Source organism: Scyliorhinus torazame, chromosome 5 (assembly GCF_047496885.1).
Source record: "Scyliorhinus torazame isolate Kashiwa2021f chromosome 5, sScyTor2.1, whole genome shotgun sequence".
NCBI classification, from domain to species: Eukaryota; Metazoa; Chordata; class Chondrichthyes; order Carcharhiniformes; family Scyliorhinidae; genus Scyliorhinus; species Scyliorhinus torazame.
The window spans coordinates 130967148-130989445 of record NC_092711.1 but is presented as its reverse complement, the minus strand read 5'-3'; the positions used below and the strand labels follow the sequence as shown (position 1 = coordinate 130989445).

General features: G+C 47.5%; 2 protein-coding genes across 3 annotated transcripts in view; both read left to right on the top strand.

Moving 5' to 3' along the window:
• Positions 1–11460, top strand: part of LOC140419770 (uncharacterized) — a 38018-nt gene extending 26558 nt beyond the window's left edge. The window contains exon 4 of the mRNA XM_072503758.1: positions 10977–11460. Coding sequence (XP_072359859.1) covers positions 10977–11318 — 342 coding nt within the window. The 3' untranslated portion in view covers positions 11319–11460. The remainder of the gene's footprint in view (positions 1–10976) is intronic.
• Positions 1–19644, top strand: part of LOC140419769 (uncharacterized) — a 50619-nt gene extending 30975 nt beyond the window's left edge. The window contains exons 1-2 of one of the 2 annotated variants that reach the window (XM_072503756.1): positions 16586–17053; positions 18508–19644. In XM_072503756.1, the coding sequence (XP_072359857.1) occupies positions 18662–19420 (759 nt within the window). In that variant the 5' untranslated portion in view covers positions 16586–17053; positions 18508–18661 and the 3' untranslated portion in view covers positions 19421–19644. Of the gene's footprint in view, positions 1–16585; positions 17054–18507 lie in introns of those variants that run through there. The other variant, XM_072503755.1, reaches the window with a different exon arrangement.
• Positions 19645–22298: the final 2654 nt, after the last annotated feature.

Below are 22298 nucleotides of genomic sequence, written 5' to 3'. Positions count from 1 at the left end.
AGTTCACACTGGGGAGAAGCCATTCTCCTGCTCCCTCTGTGGGAATGGATTCACAGAGTTATCCAGTCTGCAGACACACCAGCGAGTTCACACTGGGGAGAGGCCATTCACCTCTTAGTATGGGAAGGGATTACTTAGAAACGTAGAAAATAGGAGCAGGAAGAGGCCATTTGCCTCTTCACATCTGCTCCACCATCCATTATGATCATAGTTTATCATCCAACTCAATAGTCTAATCCCGCTTTCCCCTCCATATCCATTGAACCCCTTTGCCCGAAGTGCTATATCTAACTGCTTCTTGAAAACATACAATATATTGGCGTCAAACTATTTCCTGTGGTAACAAATTCCACAGGCCCACCACTCTCTGGTTGAAGAAATTACTCATCTCTGTCCTAAATGGTCTACCCTGTATCCTCAGACTGCGACCTCTGGTTCTGTACACTCCCACCATCGGGAAAATCTTTCCTGCATCTACCCTGTCAAGGCCTGTTAGAATATTATAGGTTTTTATGTGTTCCCCCATTCTTCTGAGCTCCAGCGAATACAATCCTAACTGATTCAATCTCTCATACGTCAGTTCCACTATCCCAGGAATCTGTCTGGTAAACCTTCGCTGCACTCCCTCTCGAGCAAGAGCATCCTTCCTTAGATAAGGAGACCAAAACTGCACACTATTCCAGGTATGGCCTCGCCAAGGCCCTGTATGATTGCAGCAAGATATCCCTGCTCCTGCACTCAAATCCACTCGCAATGAAGGCTAGCATACCATTTTCCTTCTTTACCATCTACTGTAGCTGCATGCTTACCTTCAGTGACTGGTGTACGAGGATACCCAGGTCTCGTTGCACATTCCCCTCTCTGAATTTATGGCCATTCAGCTAATAGTCTGCCTGCTCGTTTTTGCTACCAAAGTGGATAATCTTGCATTTCTCCAAATTATGCTGCATCTGCCATTCATTTGCCCACTCACTCAACTTGTCCAAATCACACTGAAGGATCTCTGCAACCTCCTCACAGCTCACCTTCCCATGCTATTTGGTGTCATCTAAAAATTTGGAGATATTGCATTTTGTTCCCTCATCTAAATCGTTAATACGTAGGGTGGTGCAGTGATTGCTGCCCCATGGCGCTGAGGACCAGGTTCAATTCTGGCCCCGGTCACTGTCTGTGTGGAGACAATTTCTCCCCGTGTCTGCGTGGATCTCACCTCCATAAGCCAAAGACGTGCAGGGTAGGTGACTTGGCCACGCTAAATTGTCCCTTAATTGAAAAAAAAGAATTGGGTCCTTAAATTTTTATTTTAAAATCATTAATATATCTTCTGAATATTTGGTGTCCTAGCACTGATCCCTGCGGTACCACACTAGTCACTGCCTGCCAATTTGAAAACGACCCATTAATTCCTACTCTTTGTTTCCTGTCTGCCACCTAGTTTTCTATCCATCTCAATACACTACTCCTAATCCATGTGCTTACACACTAATCTTTTATGTGGGTCTTTGTCAAAAGCCATCTGAAAGTCCAAATATCGCACATCCACTGGCTCCCCCTCGTCAACTCTACCAGTTACACCCTCGAAGAATTCCAGTAGATTTGTGAAGCATGATTTCCCTTTCATAAATCCATGCTGACTCTGTCCGATCCTGCCACTGTTTTGGAAGTGCTTTGCTATAAAATCTTTGATAATGGATTCTAGAATTTTCCCCACTGTCCATGTCAGGCTTACTGGTCTATAATTCCCTGTTTTCTCTATCTCCCTTTTTAAATAGTGGAGTTACATAAGCCACCCTCCAATCTGCAGGAACTTTCTTCAGCCAGAGAGTGGTGGGTCTGTGGGATTCATTGCCACAGAGGGCGGTGGAGGCCGGGACGTTGAGTGTCTTTAAGACAGAAGTTGATAAATTCTTGATTTCTCGAGGAAAAAAGGGCTATGGAGAGAGAGCGCGGGTAAATGGAGTTGAAATCAGCCATGATTGAATGGTGGAGTGGACTCGATGGGCCGAATGGCCTTACTTCCACTCCTATGTCTTATGGTCTTAACTGTTCCAGAGTCTGTAGAATCCTGGAAGATGACCACCAATGCATCCAATATTTCTAGAGCCACTTCCTTAAGTACTCTGGGATGTAGATTATCAGGCCCTGGGGATTTATCAGCCTTCAATCCCATCAATTTCCCCAACACCATTTCTCTACTAATATTGATCTCCTTCAGTTCCTCCCTCTCACTAAATCCTGCGTTCCCCAACATTTCTGGTATCTGATCTGTGCCCTCATTTGTGAAGACAGAACCAAATTATGTATTTATTTGCCTAGCCATTTCTTTGTCCCCTATTATACATTCCCCTGTTTCTGACTGTAAGGAACCTACATTTGTCTTCACCAATCTTTTTCTCTTCACATTCCTATAGAAACTTTTGCAATCAGCCTAATTTCCTGTTTTATGCCATTCCCAACATCACCACTGCAGTTTTGGGGGTTTATAAAAGATGCCCACTAATGTTTTTGCCCCTTGGTGTTTCTCAGCTCTACCCAAATAGATCCCACATTGTCAGAGCTAATATCCTTCCTCAGCATTGCATTAATTTCCTCTGCCACTCCACTGCCTTTTCCTTTTTGTCTGTCCTTCCTAAATACTGAATATATTCAGTTTCCACTGAGCTGTGGCTGTGAGGTTTGTTTTAGTTTCAGTTTCAGACTGCTATGGACTACAGACAGAGAAAAGAAGTGTTTTGGCCTGTCTCTCTATTTTCATTTTAAATATATGTTCCAGTAAAAATCACCTTGGTGGTGGCTTTGGATATATAATTGCTGTCCGGAAGGAGTTGAGTCTGCTGTTTGAAAATTGGGTCAGGATTTCAGTAACAAGACCAGTCTCATTCAAGTGAGAAAGGAGAGAGCTGGGCCTCGCCCTTGAAAAGGGATTTTTGGTTTATTGGATTTTGTTTTTGAATTGGAACAGTTATGGGGAATTTATTCAGTGTTATACATAGATTACTGTGCTGTGGAGTGTCTTTATATTTGTAATTGATAAAATATTCTTGCTGGGGTGTTATATACATGTGTTAATTAAGTTCTCAGAATAAAGCTTGTTTTGATTAAAACGTCTAGGCAGACTGTTGAATCACACCTGAAGGGAAGGCTCTTGTGCTCATCCGAGCCAAATTCAACAGAAAGGTTGTAGGCCAGGTGGACTTCATAATATACTTTGGAGTTTCTAAGCCCTGGCCCATAACAGTAAAGATTAGGGGCTGGATTCTCTGATTCTGAAGCTATGTTCCCACGCCAGCGTGGGAACGGTGACGTTTTACGCCAGAAGAAATTAAGTGAACGGCCACCGATCAACCATTTAGCTGGGGGCTGGCATGCTGGCAGCATAGAGCACCTGGCTCCACCTGCCGAAAAGGCCCGGAGAATTGCCGTGTCTGTAGCCATGCAGCAGCCGCGCCGTGCTAAATGGCAGAGGCCGCTCGTGGACCCGGCCTGCAAATTAGTGCCCCCCCCCTTTGGCCGGCTCACGTGCCAAGGACTACCCCCCACAGTGCCCCCAGTCCCAGTTAAGTGTCTCCCCCCCCCCCCCCCCCCCTGCGGATCGGCCCTCCACCACTGTGACGGCGCTGGACTGAGTCCACAGCCACCACGCCGAGTTCCTGACGGATGAAACCGCACGCGGCATCAGGAACTCGGCCGTTCGGGGGCGGGCCGCATGCAATGTCTTGAGGCCGTTGATACATCGCACGGCGTACTCTCCGAGTACAGCGCTTTGGAGGGGGTGGAGCAATTGGAATGAGCAGTAAATGCCGTCCCAACCAGTGACGCCCACCTCCCATGAATGAATCATTTTTAAGAAAGCTCATTGTTCAATCTAAAGACTGGCATGAAACTGTCTTTGTGATTGGTTTAGATTTATTGTCATGTGTACCGAGGTACAGCAAAAAAGTGTTGTTCTGCCTACCATCTAGACAGTTTGTTCCTTGCATGAAAATATAGGACACACGATAAATACACAATGTAAATACATAGACACATACACCTAGTGAAGCAGAGTGTAGTACTGCTCAGTAGAGAACCAGTGTATCTCGTATTAATTAAAAATGACTATTAATTAGCAACCAGTCTGTAACAGATGATTAAATAAGTAGTGATCCTTAATTGAGTTACAATTAATGAGACAATAATGAATCAGTAGTTATAGTAAAATTCAGAGTTTTATTTGTTGTAAAAATGTAAAAGCTTAATTGCTGTCGATGTAAAGAATGTGCAATGAGGATAAATGTACCGGCAAGAGAGACCTTCCAGCCCCGATTAGCCTCAACATTTCAAACTGTTAGGAATAAGGAATTGTACAGAATCAGATAAAGGGGTAGTATGAAACAGTTCAATTGTATTCCTCTCCAAGGTAATGAGAGAAGGTGGTGTCAGGAATTGGAGATCCAGTTAAATTAAACTAGTGCCCAATTGACAAATAGTCATGTTGCAACAGGCCCAACTCTGACATGAGGTAATGGTCACTTTGGGGATAAAAGTCGAGGTTCCGAAGGTCTTCCTTGCTGGCCATGTACTGAAGATTCCCGAGGCTGTGTTCCAAGGAAATCACTGTCAAAGAAGGAGCCAGGGAGGGTTACACTTCTACAGACTGATCACTGCCATGAAGTTGTAAACATCAATGTCTTCAAGTTGTTCAGTGAACCTTTTTATTTTAATAAACTTTTTAAATTTACTGTCCAGAATTCTGTCTTTGCTTTAATTCGTTGAAGTCTTGTCCGAACCAAAGCAAATTTATTAAATGGTAAGTTGGAATTGGCTGAAACAATTAAAGGATGAGATAGCATCAATCTTCAATTTAAAACTTTCACTTCTGTAGCACCTTTCACAACCACAGCATGTCCCAAAGAGCTTCTGAAGTGTTGTCACTGTTAAAGGAAATGCATCAGCCAATTTCCACAAAGCAAGATCCCACAAACAGCAGATGATCGGATTTTTCGATGTTGATTGAGGGATAAATATTGACCAGGACACCAGGGTTAACTCCCCAACTCTTCTTCACAATAGTGGCTGTGGGAACTTTTACAGGACAAGAGAGGGACCGACGGGGCTTCGCTTGAACATCTTACTTGAAAGAAACTCTCCCTCAGTGCTGGGACAAGGAAGATTGGATGTGATTTTTGTCCTCAGGTCCCTGGACATCCCACAACCTTCTGATTCAGGGTGAGAGTGCTACCCACTGAGCCGTGGCTGACACTATGGACAATACAAGTTAGAAAGGGAAAATTACCCTTTAAAACCCGCACCCAGTGCCAAATCTAATAATAAAAACCCCAGGACAGTTCCGGTGGCGACTGGTGGGAGAAGATCGCACATAAGGTAGCTCCCGCTTTGTTTTTTGGACTTTTTAACTTGGTTCCCAGGAATTTTGGTTACCAAAACCGGCCCAGTGTATAGGATAAGGAATTTGTCGGCAGAAATATGTTGAAATTTATAAAGAAGATCAGAGGCAAGAAGATTACAGTATAATCCTTCGATAAAGACTGGAAACCCTGCGAAGCTGAGCAGGAGGTTCGGCAACAGACTATGCTTTAGGTGTGGCTGCTCATATCATGGTTTAAGTGCTGACAGGTGATGGTGCAGGAGTTTGAAAACTGTGAAGCATTTTGAGGTGCAGGGCAGGGTGATGATGGAAACCCTTCAGTGGTGAATTGAGGAATCACCTGGCCCGTTCCAGAAGAAGCTGGAAAAAACCTCAGAGGAGGTGAAGGAGAATGGAGAGATTCAGAAGGGTGTGGAGGCAGCCTTGTTGCAGCATGGGGATCGAATCACCTCATTGGAAGCTGAGATGTTGCTAGTGGAGGAGAGGAACAAGACTGAGGGCAAAGGTGGATGACTTGGAGAACAGATCGAGGCGACAGAACCTCAGAATCGTGGGGTTGCTGTGAGATGGAGGGCCCAAAGCCGGCTAAGGACGTTTTTCCGATGTTTGCAAGCTTTTGGGGGGGAACGGACAATTGTCCCTTCCAGAGTTGGTTCGGGCCCATCGAGTACTCCAGTGGACGTCTCCATGAATGAACTGCTTCGACACCTTCCACGAGAAGGAACGAGTTCTTCAATGGGCCAAAGTGAATCGGAAAGGAAGCATCATCAGGATATACCAAGATGTAGGAGTGGAATTGGCGAAGTGGCGTGCGGCTTTTAATAAGGCAAAGTCAGTGCTATTCAGGAGTGGAGTCAGGTTTGGAGTGGTGTACCTGGCGAGGCTGAGAGTGACTTTACAGTCAAAAGATCATTTTTCAATACGTCAGAGGGGATGGAGACTTTTGACTGACTTGGACTTGATTAAAATTATTTGATTGGGACTTTAATGGAGATGATTAGGAGCGTGTGGTTTGAGAGAGGTTGCTGTTTGTATCTGTTGTATGTTTGGGATTGAGGGGCAATGCTTGTCGGGAGTGGGGGGGGGGGGGGCGGATAGTGGTCAGGGCAACGGAATGGGGAATATATTGTCTCCTGGGGGAGTTTAAGTGTTGATAGGGTGAGATCGTTTTGTTATTTTTCCAACTGTTTACTGTTCAATTTAAAGGTTCAAAGGGTTTCATGCATTATCAATATATTCTTACTGAAAAGAGGCTGTTTTAATGTTCTCTGTGTAGGAAGAGATTGGCTTGTCCACCTGCTGAGATACCAGTGAGTTCATCTGTGACTATTGGGTGTTTTTCTACTATTATTCCCACTGTTTTGTGACTCAATTCCTGAGCAATTCCAATTCCCCTTCTCTGGACTTGGATAAAGGTCGGGGGCAGCACGGTAGCATTGTGGGTAGCACAATTGCTTCACAGCTCCAGGGTCCCAGGTTCGATTCCGGCTTGGGTCACTGTCTGTGCGAGTCTGCACGATCTCCCCGTGTCTGCGTGGGTTTCCTCTGGATGCTCCGGTTTCCTCCCACAGTCCAAAGATGTGCAGGTTAGGTAGATTGGCCATGATAAATTGCCCTTAGTGTCCAAAATTGCCCTTAGTGTTGGGTGGGGTTACTGGGTCATGGGGATAGGGTGGAGGTGTAGGCTTGGGTGGGTCAAATGGCCTCCTTCTGCACTGTAAATTCTATGATATGATAATTGCGTTTCTATATAATCTGTTCCCTACTTCCATTAGTGGTCCTTCAGTGGCAGTCTTCACCCCCCCCCCCCCCCCCCCCCCACCCCCATTCCAACAACGAAATGACAATAAATCATTTGTTCTCTCCAACGGCGGGGCGTTTACCCAGCATTCCGCGGGGCGGGGAATGTCCCCTGTCGAAACCACAGGAGACTATTGCGCAGGCGCAGTACATATTTCGAGCATGCGCAGCCGCAGTGATGCGAAGGTGAGGTCTTTGTTTCTCGTCTCTCCAGCGGGTAAGTTAGCGGCGTGTCTGAGGGAGAGATGGGAGCAGTGGGTGGGCGGAAAGGCTTCATGAATACCACGCGAAAGCCTTAAACCCCGAAGGAGAAGCTCTCGGCCAGTTCCGCGTTCGTCCAGAGTCGCTCTGCTTCCTGCCGTGACAGGCCCGGGTTCAGGGCCGCCATCTTAAAGCGGCAACGAGCAGCGGTGCGCATGCGCGGTCATCCCTGTCGGCAGGAGGAGAGAAACTCGTCAGAGAGTCAAAGGGTTTCACAGCAAAAAAAGACCCTTCGGCCCATCGTGTAAGTCCTGAAAGACGCGCTGTTAGGTGAATTGGACATTGTGAATTCTCCCTCAGTGTCCCCGAACAGAAGCCGGACTGTGGCGACTAAGGGATTTTCACATTAACTTTATTGCAGTGTTAATGTAAGCCTATTTAATAAAAATGAAATGAAAATCGCTTGTCACAAGTAGGCTTCAAATGAAGTTATTGTGAAAAGCCCCTATTTGCCACATTCCGGCGCCTGTTCGGGAAGGCTGTTACGGGAACCGAACCGTGCTGCTGGCCTGCCTTGGTCTGTTTTCAAAGTCAGCGATTTAGCCCTGTGCTAAACAGCCCCTAATCGCTTATTGTCACAAGTAGGCTTCAAATGAAGTTACTGTGAAAAGCCCCTAGTCGCCACATTCCGGCGCCTGTTCGGGGAGGCTGGTATGGGAATTGAACCGTGCTGCTGGCCTGCCTTGGTCTGCTTTCAAAGCCAGCGATTTAGCCCTGTGCTAAACAGCCCTTGTGACAATAATAAGATAATACTTGTGACAATAATAAGATTATTGTTATTAATTTTAGGGCAGCACGGTGGTGCAGTGGGTAGCACTGTTGCTTCACGGTGCCAAGGGCCCAGGTTCGATCCCAGCCCTAGGTCACTGTCCGTGTGGAGTTTGTACATTCTCCCCATATTTGCGTGGGTTTCGCCCCCACAACCCAAAGATGTGCAGGGTAGATGGATTAGCCAAGCTAAATTGCCCCTTAATTGGAAAAATGAATTGGGTACTGTAATTTTTTTTTAAAAATCAATTTTATTTATATATTTGCTTCTGGTCTTGATGGTGACACCTAAATCCCAAGAATACATTTTATATATATAAATGTATGTATTCTTTGATTTAGGTGTCACAATCAAGACCAGAAGCAAATATCACCCGCCCCCATCCCCAGGAGAAGATGATGTTTGAGCTTTTTGAACCACTGCAGTGGGTGTGGTGAAGGTACCCTACAATGTTGTTAGGTAAGGAGCTACAGGTTATTCACCCAGTGATATGTGTCCAATTCAATAACATTAATTTGTATATCTTTAATAAAACTTTTCAGGACATTTCACAGAAATGTTACAAAGGAGCATTTGACATGACACTGAGCCACTGACTCCTGAATGACCTTATGGACTGAACTGATCTCTTCACACAGTACTCCTGTCTGCTTCACCCGATGCCTGTGTCTATGTGTATTTATGTATGCCCTGTTCTTTTTTCATCTATGGATTGATCTGTCTGGACTGTACGCAGAACAATACTTTTCACTGTACCTCAGTACACGTGCCAATAAAACAAATCCATGAGGAGCTATTAAGCAGGTAACAAAACGCTTGGTCAAAGAGGTATATGTTAAGGAACATCTTAAAGGAGGAAAGTGAGGTGGAGAGACATAGAGGTAGTGGGATGAGATTTCAGAGCGTGGGGCCCAGGCAACTGAAAACGGCACCAATATTAATTATTATTACTGTCACAAGTAGGCTTACATTAACACCGCAATGAAGTTACTGTGAAAATCCCCTAGTTGCCACACTCCGGCGTCTGTTCGGGTACACGGTGGGAGAATTCAGAATGTCCATTTCAGCCAACAAGCGCGTCTTTCGGGACTTGTGGGAGCAAACTGGTGCGCCCAGAAGAAACCAGGCAGACACGGGGAGAACATGCAGACTTCGCACAGACAGTGACCCAAGCCGGGACTCAAACCCGGGTCCATGGCAGTGAAGCAACGGAGCTAACAAATGGTGTAGAGATTAAAATCAGGAATGGTGAAGTGCAGGAAGAAACAGATTAGTGCAGATATCTTGAAAGACCGGGAAGCTGGAGGAGGTTATGGAGATAGGTAGGGGTGTGACCATGGAGGAATTTGAAAAGAAGGGTGAGAAACTTGCTATTTAGGTGTTTCTCAACCCAGAGCAGCTGTAGGTCAGTGGAGATGCAGATGATACAAAGATATGCAGTGGGACAGGTAGTATTGAGGAAGAAGGGGGCTGAAGAAGGACTTGGACAGACGGTGGAAGTTGGAATACAATGTGGAAAAGAGTGAGGTTATGCAGTTTCGTAGGAAGAATGGAGGCACAGACTATTTCCAAATGGGAAAAGGCTTATGAAATCAGAAGCACAAAGGGACTTAGGAGTCCTCGTTCAAGATTCTCTTAAGGTTAACGTGTAAGGGCAGGATGGTGGCGCAGTGCTTAGCACTGCTGCCTCACGGCGCCGAGGTCCCAAGTTCGATCCCGGCTCTGGGTCACTGTCCATGTGTAGTTTGCACATTCTCCCCGTGTTTGAGTGAGTTTCGCCCCCACAACCCAAAGATGTGCAGGAAGATGGATTGGCCACGCTAAATTGCCCCTTAATTGGAAAAATGAATTGGGTACTCCAAATTTAAATTTAAAAAAAAGGTTAACGTGCAGGTTCAGTCGGCAGTTAGGAAGGCAAATTTAATGTTAGGATTTGTGTCGAGAGGGCTAGAATACAAGAGCAGCGATGTACTTCTGAGGCTGTATAAGACTCTGGTCAGACTCCATTTGGAGTTTTGAGAGCAAATTTGGGCCCCATATCAAAGGAACGATGTGCTGGCCTTGGAAAGGGTCCAGAGGAGGTTTACAAGAATGATCCCCGGAATGAGGAGCTTGTCATATGAGGAGCGGTTGAGGACTCTGGGACTGTACTCGTTGGAGTTTAGAAGGATGAGGGGGGATCTTATTGAAACTTACAGGATACGGTCAGGCCTGGACATCAGCCATGATTGAATGGCGGAGCAGATTGCATGATGGAGCAGACTCGATGGGCTGAATGGCCTAATTCTGCTCCTGTGTTTTATTGTCTTAAAGATAAAACTGAATTAGTTGTGTTTATACGACAATCCAGCAGTTTTCATGGTCACTTTTTCCCAGTGCCGGCCCCACAAATGACCAGATTTATTCAGCTCAATTTCACAACCTGCCACTGTGTTTTTGTGGGATCTCTCTAACTCCCTATTTTCTGTTTTAAATCCATTTCACAGGGTGTTAGGAGGGAAGGATTTGCAGTCTAGAAGAAGGAAGCCAAATATCACATCAAAATCTGAGTCAGTTATTTTCTCTGAACCTGACTGTCATCATATTTTGAAGATGGAAGGAAAAAGCCCCGTTCACCGTGGAGAGAAACCATCTTGTATGTGTGAACAAGGATTTAGTCACTCATCTGACCTGTTGGAACATAAATGCAGTCACAACAGGGAGAAACCATGGCAATGTGGAGAGTGTGGGAAGGGATTCGATTTCCCATCCCAGCTGGAAATTCATAATCGCAGTCACACCGGGGAGAAGCCATTCACCTGCACTGACTGTGGGAAGCGATTTACTAGATCATCCATCCTGCTGATACACCGGCGCATTCATACTGGGGATAGACCATTCACCTGCTCCGAGTGTGGAAAGGGATTCACGCAGTCATCCACCCTGCAGAGACACCAGAGAGTTCACACTGGGGAGAGACCATTCGCCTGCCCAGATTGTGGGAAAAGGTTCACTCAGTCATCCACACTGCTTAGACACCAGCGACTTCACAATGTGGAGGGGGTGTTCATCTGCTCTACCTGTGGAGAGGGATTCACTAAGTTTCCCAACCTACTGACGCACCAACAAGTTCACGATTAACTCCAAACATTGGATCTTGCTGTTATGTCCAGGACTGAACCATGTTTATTGGGGTTTGTTGCTACTAATGTAAATAAACTCCAACTCAGTTATGAGAGATAATATTCTGGATAATAAATAAATAACATTTATGTTAATTAAACAGTGTCTAGTTTTTAAAAATATCTCGAACACAACTTAATTAATTTTGATGTGATCTCCTTCTCCCCTTGTTGCTAACTTTTGGTTGGCTCTTAAATCGTAATTTGCTCTGTTGTTTAACCTTTGCTCTAGAGTCGCCAAGTAACTTTATGATACCGCCACGAGGTTCAAGTTCAAGTAATGATCAATAACTCAACACACAAATTAGTAAGATTAAAATCAAAGCACATTTATTATACACAGTAAATCACTGCTCATGCATAATCTCTACTTTCTAGGCTATTCCTATCACTAAAAGGCCTATACATAGCTTCGGACTGGCCCACCAGGTCAGGGGAACAAATGGCCTTTCGTTCAGGTCCTGAATCTGCAGGATTCAAAAGCAGGTATGGACTGGTAGCTAGGAGCGCCTATCTCGTAGCGAGCGTTGACTTGAGACTTACTTGGTTGGAGGCAGGTCACTGTCAAGGGTTGGTTTAAGTTGCTGAGTGACCCTGCCAAAGAAGGACGATTTGAACTTGGGGGCTTTACTTTATAGTCCCCAGGGGCTTCCCGCGCTTCGGGGCGGACCCCGTACCTGGTTCCAAGTGATTGGACTACTTTCCGATCACTTGGATCGATTTCTCCAATGCTGGAGCGGTTCCCTGATCGCTGGGCAGTCCCTAAGTGTCCGTTGGCCTTCCTTTGTCTTGGCTCCTGCTGGCGCCGAGGAGTCTGGCTTGGCTTTATTCACCTTAACTGTTGCCATTGTGCCCTGGAATCGCTCATTACTATGCAGATGGCTGCTGTATTACTATGCAGATGGCTGCTGGTTTTAGTGCTGTCTGGTTTCTTACAGGTTCCAATACACATGATTTCTGTATTTGCTAGTCTTTGCTTGTGTTGGCTGAATTTCCCTTCAGCCTTTGTGGTTCTCCATTTTAAGTCGGGAAGTGGCCAACTCAGGTGGCTACACCCTGTCTCCTCCATCCTCTTCTCCAACAACAAATGTGAGGAGCTCAACCACCTCCTCGAGGTACTGGAACGATTTGGGCTCGGAGCAGGATTCACTGCCTGGGTGAGGCTCCTGTACAATGCTCCCAAAGCAAGTGTCCGAACTAACCTGCTCTGAATACTTCCAGCCACGGAGAGGAACAAGACAGGGCTGCCCCTTGTCCCCACTCTTGTTCGCGCTAGCGATCGAACCCCTGGCGATAGCCCTACAGGACGCAAAAAGCTGGAAGGGAATCCGGAGAGGAGACGGAGAGCACAGAGTTTCACTCTATGCAGATGACCTGCTCCTCTATGTCTCAAAGCCACAGGAGGGACTGAAGGCAATACTGCAAATACTGAAAGAGTATGGAACCTTCTCGGGCTACAAACTTAACCTGCGCAAAAGCGAGGCATTCCCAGTGAACCCAAAAGGGAGAGGGACAGAGCTGAAGGGTCTCCCGTTTAAAACAGCCCAGAACAGGTTCCGTTACCTGGGGATCCAAATAGCCAGAGACTGGACACAGATCCACAAGTGGAACCTGACCAGCCTGGTGGAGGAAGTAAGAAAAGACCTTCAACGGTGGGGATCACTCCCACTCTCCCTTGCAGGGAGAGTGCAGACGATGAAGATGAACATACTGCCAAGGTTCCTCTTCCTGTTTAGATCCATCCCGATCTTCATCCCCAAGGCCTTTTTCCAAAACGTAGACTGTCTAATAATCATGGTCTTGTGTGGGGGGTAAGAACCTGAGAATTCCCAAACCAACACTGCAAAGAGGAAAAGTCAAAGGGGGCTTGGCTTTACCGAACCTACAATACTACCACTGGGCAGCAATGGCAGAAAGAGTGAGGGGATGGGTAAAAGAACCCAACACAGATTGGGTACAAATGGAGGAGGCATCCTGTAAAGGAACAACGCTCCGGGCCCTGATTACAGAAGCACTCCTGTCCTCCTCAACAAGATACAAAACGAGCCTAGTGGTAGCGGCCACGCTGAGAACATGGACCCAGTTGAGACAGCACTTTGGGATAACCAAAATGTCACCCATGGTCCCTATCTGCGGCAATCACTGATTTCCTCCCAGCCATGCTCGATACCACCTTCAAAAGATGGAGGTGGGACATGGCACATTGATGGTCATCACTTCTACGTCGGGCGGACACTGTACGAACTGATGAAGTGGAAACTAGCAAAAAAGCAGTAATTGAGACACTTCCAAATAAAACACTTCCTCCGCAAAGAGACAGTAGGGTACCCCGGGGCCCCAGAAAACACATTACTAGAGGACCTGATAGGCACAAGCAGCGTGAAGGGGGGGGTTATGTAGGAAAATATACGGACAGCTACTGGACAGAGCTCGAACACAACTGGACGAGACCAGACAAAAATGGGAGGACGAACTGGGGACAGAGGTGGGATGGGGACTCTGGAGCGAAGCACTGAGCAGGGCAAACTCTACCTCCTCCTGCGCAAGGCTAAGCCTAATGCAGCTCAAAGTGGTGCACAGAGCGTACCTGACCAGAGCCCGAATGAGCAGGTTCTGCCTGGAGGTGAAGGACAAATGTGAGCGGTGCCAGAGGGGCCCAGCCAACCACACCCACATGTTTTGGGCTTGCCCCAAGCTTGCTGGGTTCTGAACAGCCTTCTCCAAGGCAATGTCCAAGGTGTGGGGGTGAGGGTGAAGCCATGCCCAACAGTGGCAATCTTCGGGGTATCGGAGAAGCCAGAGTTACACATGGGGAAGGGGGCCAACGCCTTTGCTTTCGCTTCCCTAATCGCACGCCGGAGAATCCTGCTCGGCTGGCGATCAGCAGCACCACCCAAAGCTGCAGACTGGCAGACCTCTCGGAATTTCTCCACCTGGAGAAGGTTAGGTACGCCATCCGAAGGTCAGAGGAAGGCTTCCTGGATACTTGGGGGCAGTTCGCCGGCCTGTCTCTCTGTAATCTCCTCCATGCTCTTGTCTCTCTGTAATCTCCATGCTCTGTCTCGGTAATCTCCTCCATGCTCGTCTCTCTCTCTGTAATTTCCTCCATGCTCGTCTCTCTCTAATCTCCTCCATGCTCGTCTCTCTCTCTCTAATCTCCTCCATGTTCGTCTCTCTAATCTCCATGCTCGTCTCTCTCTAATCTCCTCCATGCTCGTCTCTCTCTGTAATCTCCTCCATGCTCTTGTTTCTCTTTCACTGTAATCTTCATGCTGTCTCTGTAATCTCCTCCATGCTCTTGTCTCTCTGTAATCTCATCCATGCTCTTGTCTCTCTGTAATCTCCTCCGTGCTCGTCTCTCTGTAATCTCCTCCATGCTTGTCTCTCTCTTTCTGACTTTGTAATATCCTCCATGCTCTTGTCTCGCTCTGTAATATTCTCCATACTCTTGTCTCTCTCTCTAATATCCTCCATGTTCTTGTCTCTCTCTGTAATCTCCTCCATGCTCTTCTCTCGCGCTCTGTAATCTTCTCCATGCTCTTCTCTCTCTGTAATTTCCTCCATGTTCTTGTCCTGTAATCACCTCCAGCACAGTTTTCTGAAATACCTGTGCTCATGTAACCCCAGCTGACAATCATTGAATTTAATTATATTCCAGATTTTCATTCGATAAAAAACACTATATAAATACAATTTTTTGTCATGGACTTGGATATATATCACCGCTGTTCCTTCATCATCACTGGGTGAATAATTGGGATTCCTTACCTAACAACATTGTGGGTGCACCTTCACCATATGGACTGCAACAGTTCAAGAAGGTCAAACATCTTCTCCACACGTGTTATGGTATCTGGGAAAACTGGGACTGCGGCCCTGAGGACACGGGTTTGAATCCCGGCCCTGGGTCACTGTCCGTGTGGTGTTTGCATTCTCCCCATGTCTGTGGGTTTCACCCCCACAACCCAAATATGTGCTGGTTAGGTGGATTGGCCACGCTAAATTGCCCCTTAATTGGAAAAGAAAAATAATTGGCTACTCATTTATTTTTTAAAATGTATCTGGGAAAACATTTTCTTACTTATTCCATGTCATGTGATGTGTAGTGGGCGTCAGCAGAGTGTTTGTGCAGGCTTTGAGCAGATCACCATCCTAATTGTTTGAGCAACACCCTTAACAAACCTCATTGAGTTTCACAAGAGTACAGAGTGTGGGCACCTCCATACCTCTTCTCTTTGTGGCAACAAGGAAATATAACACGTAACTGGCGATGGGTAATATTTGCTGCTGCTCTTGTTAGTGAAAGGGCAGGGGAATGGAAGAAGCTAATTTGCTTTTGCAGAGAGCGAGCACAGGCTGAAAGGCCTCTGTCTGTATTGTAATCACTCAATGGTTACAAAAAAGACCTATACTGGAGGCCATGGACTAAATTCTGCCTCAAGACCCACCTGGTTCAAACTGGCTGTTAATTGGTCTGTCTCTGTTTCCATGAGCGATGCTTGCAATAAAAAAAAATCACAATACTGCAGCTGCTGGAAATCTGAAATAAAGAGAAAATGCTGGAAATATTCAGCAACATGTGTGGAGAAACTGATTTCACATTTTCACTTTGTGCAGAATGAACTCGAGAATAAAAATGGTGGTCAATTTGAAGGTCAATAGAAACTCAGAAGTGGAAGAGAAATGCACTACGCCACTGGAAAAACAATTCCTGACTCTGAAAGATGGAGTGAGATGGTGGGGTGTGGGGAGGGGGTGGGTGGGTGGTGGTGAGCAGTGGTGGAAATCTCATTTAGACATGGTTGGTGGAAGTAACAATAACATGCTAAATATATTGAAAATATGTTTAAAACGTATCCACTATTGGAGGTGGTGGAGAGGTGATCAGGGATGAAATGGATGGAGATGGATTCAGGCCCAGCATAAAGAACAGACCTGCAAATCTTTGAAGGAGTGGGGTAGGGTGACCCAGGAGAGAAATCCAGAGAGCAGAACTTGTTTCTTTTTCTTTACTTCTCTTCCACTCCTCAGCCTCATCATCTGGGTCCCTCCAAACCAGGGTAATGGGGGTCAAATTCCCCAGATCAAAGGGTAATGCAGCTTCATGGACGAGTTGTTTCCATTCTATCCAATGGGTTACTAGCTCCCCCCATTCATTCATAATCACGCCCATACAAAGATGGCGACCGAGCATGCGCTTGCCGACCACAAAAATGGCGGTGGTTAACCAAGGCCTGTCACGAGAAGTTGTGTCTCTGCTCGGTGCAAATATCGGGACCGATCAGTTCTTTTTCGGGGTTTGGGCTTGAGAAGCATGTTTTAATGTCTCTCATCCAAGCTGGCAGATCTACCGTTCCCTGCACGTCGTCATCTAACCCAGCAGAACTCGCGGACCCGAGAGATAACAGTTTCTCCATCGCCATTACCCTCACTGCGCATGCCTCAGTGACAGCTCAGTTCCGCCCCTCGTTCACTCCGATTGGTTGGAGGACCAGCCGCCCCCACGTGGTCGTCCAGATCCGCCCCATTGCTCTATTGGTCCAGAGCCGCCGTCAATCATTCCCAGTGTACTTTGAGTCGGAGCATGCGCAATGAGGCTGATAGTGCCGAACGTTAGTGCGCACGCGCGGAGTCCAGGCCTTGGGAGGGAGCGAGTCCTTTGTCCCGGAGAAGCGGAGTCAGCGCGAGGCGGCGGTGGGTGGGAGGATTTGGAAACACTTTGTGGATCCGCAAACCCTTCACAATTGGTAGCTCCTGGTTTGCAGCTGCGGAGCTTCTCCCTCCCGGGAACAGGCCCAGGTTAACGGGCCCCAACCTGCTTCAGACACTGGAGGATGGTTCACACCAGAGGATGGGGGAGGGGGACAATAAATAAGAACTTACACTTTGCACTAAAATCAATGAGGACCATGATCTCTGGCAAGGAAGGACATTCCCAGGCAGCAGTGGAGGCTGCATCATTTAAAAAAAATAAATTTAGAGTACCCAATTATTTTTTTTTCCCCCCAAGGGGCAGTTTATCGTGGCCAATCCACATAACTTGCACATCTTTGGGTTGGGAGGGTGAAACCCACGCAACATGGGGAGAATGTGCAAACTCCACACGGACAGTGACCCAGGGCCAGGATTTGAACCTGGATCCTAGGCGCCGCAGTCCCAGTGCTAACCACTGCGCCACATGCCACCCCCGAGGCTGCATCATTAAATATATTCAAGGCTCGAAAAGGGAGTCAAGGGTTATGGGTGACGGGCAGCACGATGGCACAGTGGTAGCACTAGTCTCACGGCGCCGAGGTCCCAGGTTCGATCCCGGCTCTGGGTTACTGTGTGGAGTTTGCACATTTTCGTCCCCACAACCCAAAGATGTGCAAGGTAGGTGGATTGAACATGTTAAATTGCCCTTAACTGGAAAAAATGAATTGGGTACTCTAAATTTATTTTTTTTAAAGGGTGACAGGAAGAAAATTAAGTTAAGGGTCACAATCCGATTAGCCATGAGCTTATTAAATAGAAGAGCAGGCTTGGTAGGCCGAATGGCCTACTCCTGCTCCTGAGGATCTTATGATCTCTTGGTAGAGAACAGGAAATGCTGAGTGTTGATATAGAATCAGTACAGTGCAGAAGGCCATTCGGCCCATTGTGTCTGCACTGACCCTCGGAAAGAGCACCCTAAATAGGCCAGACCCCACCCTATCTCCGTAACCAAGTAAACCCGCCTAACCTTTCAGACACAAAGGGGCAATTTATCATGGCCAATCCACCTAATCTGCATATCTTTGGATTGTGGGAGGAAACCGGAGCACCTGGAGGGAACCCACGCAGACTTGGTGAGAAAGTGCAAATTCCACACAGTCACCCGAGGCTGGAATTGAACCCAGGCGCTGTGAGGCAGCAGAGCTAACCACTGTGCCACTGTGCTGCCCCCATGTCGATCACCTTGAATCAGCGTCTTCAGGAGAATAGGGAGAGTGTATATTAGATACAGCAGAGTGAGACTGGAGGGTGGGGGAGAAGAGTGTGTGGCAGGGGGTGGAAATTTACAGCTTTTGGGGAAAGAAAGGAAAGCATGTTCCACAGAAACTAGAATTGTTTGTTCTGAATTTCTGAGTAGTACTGACGGTGATGACATTTGTAAACTCCTTCAACAGGATATTAAAAGGGGAGGATTTTCAGTAAGAAATCTCAAACCAAACTTCACATCAAGATCTGACGGAGCCACTCGATTCGTTAGGACGGGTAAACCATCGGCCATTTTACCATCAGTGTGACTGGAAAAGCATCGAGGCAGACAACACCCGCACCATGGGGAAACCGTGGAAATGTGGGGATTGTGGGAATGGATTTGGATCCCCGTCTGAGCTGGAAACTCATCGGCGCACTCACACCGGGGAGAGACCGTTCACCTGCTCTCAGTGTGAGAAGGGATTTTCTAAGTTATCCACCCTGCTGAGACACCAGCGAGTTCACACTGAGGAGAAACCATTCACGTGCTCCGAGTGTGGGAAAGGATTCAGAGATTCCTCCAATCTGCTGACACATCAACAAATACACTCTGGCGAGAGGCCATTCACCTGCACCGTGTGTGGGAAGAGTTTCACTCAGTTATCCAGCCTGCCGAGACACCAGCGAATTCACTCTGGGGAGAGACCATTCACCTGCTCCATGTGTGGGAAAGAATGCACTCAGTTATCCAATCTGCTGACACACCAGCGAATCCACTCTGGGGAGAGACCGTTCGCCTGCTCCATCTGTGGGAAGGGATTTACTAATTCATCCAACCTGCTGACACACCAGCGAGTTCACACCGGGGAGAAACCATTCACCTGCTCCGTGTGTGGGAAGGGATTTAATGTTTTCTCCAACCTGCAGACACACCAGCGAGTTCACACTGGAGAGAGACCATTCACCTGCTCCGTGTGTGGGAAGGGATTTATTAATTCATCCAACCTGCTGACACACGAGCGAGTTCACACTGAGGAGAAGCCATTTATCTGCTCCATGTGTGGGAAAGGATTCAGAAATTCATCCCACCTGCTGAGACACCAGCGAGTTCACAAGTAATTACAGGCATTGGATTAATCACATGCAGGACTGAACCATGTTCATTCTAACAGTGGGTGAAGTCGGGGGGTCGGAGGGGTTCTCTCTGGGCTGGTCGGTCTTCCAATTTACATTCCAGTGGGCTGATTCTCTTTGAGCAAGGGCACATTTCCACCGGATGACCCACAAAAGCAGATGTAATACATTGATTTTATCCTGTTTAATAAATATTCTCTTTCCTCCCACTACAGGTGTCTTGTCTTGTCTTTCATCCATCCTCATTCCGAGGGTTGGCCGCAATCTGGACAATCTCTCTCACTGATTTCTCTGCTGCTCTCACTGCCTGTCCCATCGAGAGGCCAGTCCACATTCTGATATTATCCACCCAGGCCATCTTGGGCCTTCCCTGTACACGGTTTCCAGGTGTTTTGCCTGGCATTACCTCTTTTTCCAAACACTCCCTTCCTATTCGTAATACACGTATCCAAAATACGTGAGCTTCCTCGATATCACTGCCTCAAACAGGTTCCTCTGAACCCCAGCTTTCTCCAGCACCCACTCATTCATCCACTTTGCCGCCCGTGACACACGGAATATCCGTCCGAGTCCTTTCATTTCAAACACTTTTATTGGAGCCTCGTCGCTCTTCTTGATGGTGCAGCTTTCACAGCCGCACATTGTCACCGGCCACACAAGGGCTTTCAGAAGGTGAATGTTCATTGTAACCCACATGCTGCGACTGCTCCACACTCTCGAAGTGAGATCATAACACCATGACCCTTACGTCCGGAATGAATAGTGTGCGGCACAGTGGTTAGCACTGCTGCTTCACATGGCCAGGGATCAAGGTACAATTCTTGGCTTAGGTCACTGTCTGTGCGGAGTCTGCACGTTCTCCCCATGTCTGCGTGGGATTCCTCCGGGTGCTCCGGTTTCCTCCCACAAGTCCCGAAAGACGTGCTGTTGGGTGAATTGGACATTCTGAATTCTCCCTCTGTGACCCGGACAGGCGCCGGAATGTGGTGACTGGGGGCTTTTCACAGTAACTTCATTATAGTGCTAATGTAAGCCTTTTTGTGACACTAATAAAGATTATTATTAAATTTATTTCGTAGATTCTGCATCTACCACAACAGGTAGATCTCAAATAAATGCATTATCTCTGTTCCATTGAGTCTACAGGGCCAGGCCAGTCGGCTCAATTGGTCTCTGTCAGTATTTATGCTCCACGTGATCCTCCACCCACCCCTCTACATCTCCCCCATAAGCATCTCCTTCTATTCCTTTCTCCCTCATGTATGTTTCCAACTTCCCCTTCAATGTATTCATGCTGTTCACCTCACCCACTCGCTGTGGACCCTGTTCCACATTCTCTTTTATTTGGGGGCTGTGAACAATGCATTTCTCCTTTATACTTTTGTGAGCAACTAAATTTGGATCCAATTAATCCATCTAATTAAATGAGTGCGAGGGGGGCCCTTTAAAGGGACAACAAAAAACAAAACCCCCAAAGGAATGTTACAAACTTTATGATTCTGGGGAGAAATGAGGTGCTCCAGCCCCCGCGGTGCCCACCGGTCACGGTAATTCTCAGTCGTGCCGACGGATATCACGTGCTCCCTCTCCAGGGACAACCGGCTGTGAACATAGCCATGGAAGCCGCTCCCTAAACCTGTTAATGGCCAATTTGACCAGGCTCAGAGCTCCACATTCTTACGCCGGGTAAAGAGGTTTCTCATCAAATCCCGATTGGATTATTGAACCGGCGAGGCCACAAGTAACTGCAAGGATTGGATTCTGCTAGACGGAGATTGCAGGCGGAACTGGGGGTGCTATCCACGAGTAGGGCCGTGGAACAATTTAGGAAGACGAGGGGAGTGGTGTATGAGCATGGGGAGAAGGCCAGCAGATTGCTAGCGCAACAACTCAGGAAGAAGGAGGCGGCCAGGGAAATAAGTAGAGTGGTTGATGGGGAGGGGAGCAGAGTGGAGGACCCGGCAGGACTGAATAAGGTATTTCGGGACTTCTACAGTAAGCTGTACACTTCAGAACCCCTGGAAGAGCCGGAGGAGATGAAAAGGTTCCTGGATGGACTAACCTTCCCAAAAGTAGACAGGGGACTAGTGGACGGGCTGGGGGCCCCGATTAGAGCGGAGGAGGTATTGGGGGGCCTAAAGGCCATGCAGTCGGGGAAAGCCCCGGGACCGGATGGATACCCAGTAGAGTTTTACAAGAAGTTCTCGGAGATAGTGGGACCGGTCCTGACAAGGGTTTTTAATGAGGCAAGGGACAGAGGGACCCTGCCACTGACGATGTCGCAAGCCACCACCTCGCTGATACTGAAGCGGGACAAGGACCCGGAATCCTGCGGGTCATACAGGCCAATCTCCTTGATCAGTGTGGATGCCAAGGTCCTGGCGGTTAGAATTGAGGACTGCGTACCGGAGGTGATTGGGGACGATCAGACAGGGTTTGTGAAAGGCAGGCAGCTGACAGCTAACTTGAGAAGATTGCTTAATGTGATCATGATGATGATGCCCCCGACTGGCAAGGAGGTGGAGCTAGTGGTGGCAATGGACGCTGAGAAGGCCTTCGACCGGGTGAAGTGGGGCTATTTGTGGGAGGTGCTTGGACGGTTTGGGTTCGGGGAAGGACTGGTTAATTGGGTCAGACTATTTTACCAGGCCCAAAAGCTAGTGTTAGGACGAACAGGATAATGTCAGATTATTTCAGACTACACCGTGGGACCAGACAGGGGTGCCCACTCTCCACGTTGCTGTTCGCGCTGGCCATAGAGCCGTTGGCGATGGTGTTGAGAGCTGCAAAGGGGTGGAAGGGAATGACTAGGTGGGGGTGGAACAAAGGGTCTCTCTCTATGCGGACGACCTGCTCCTGTACG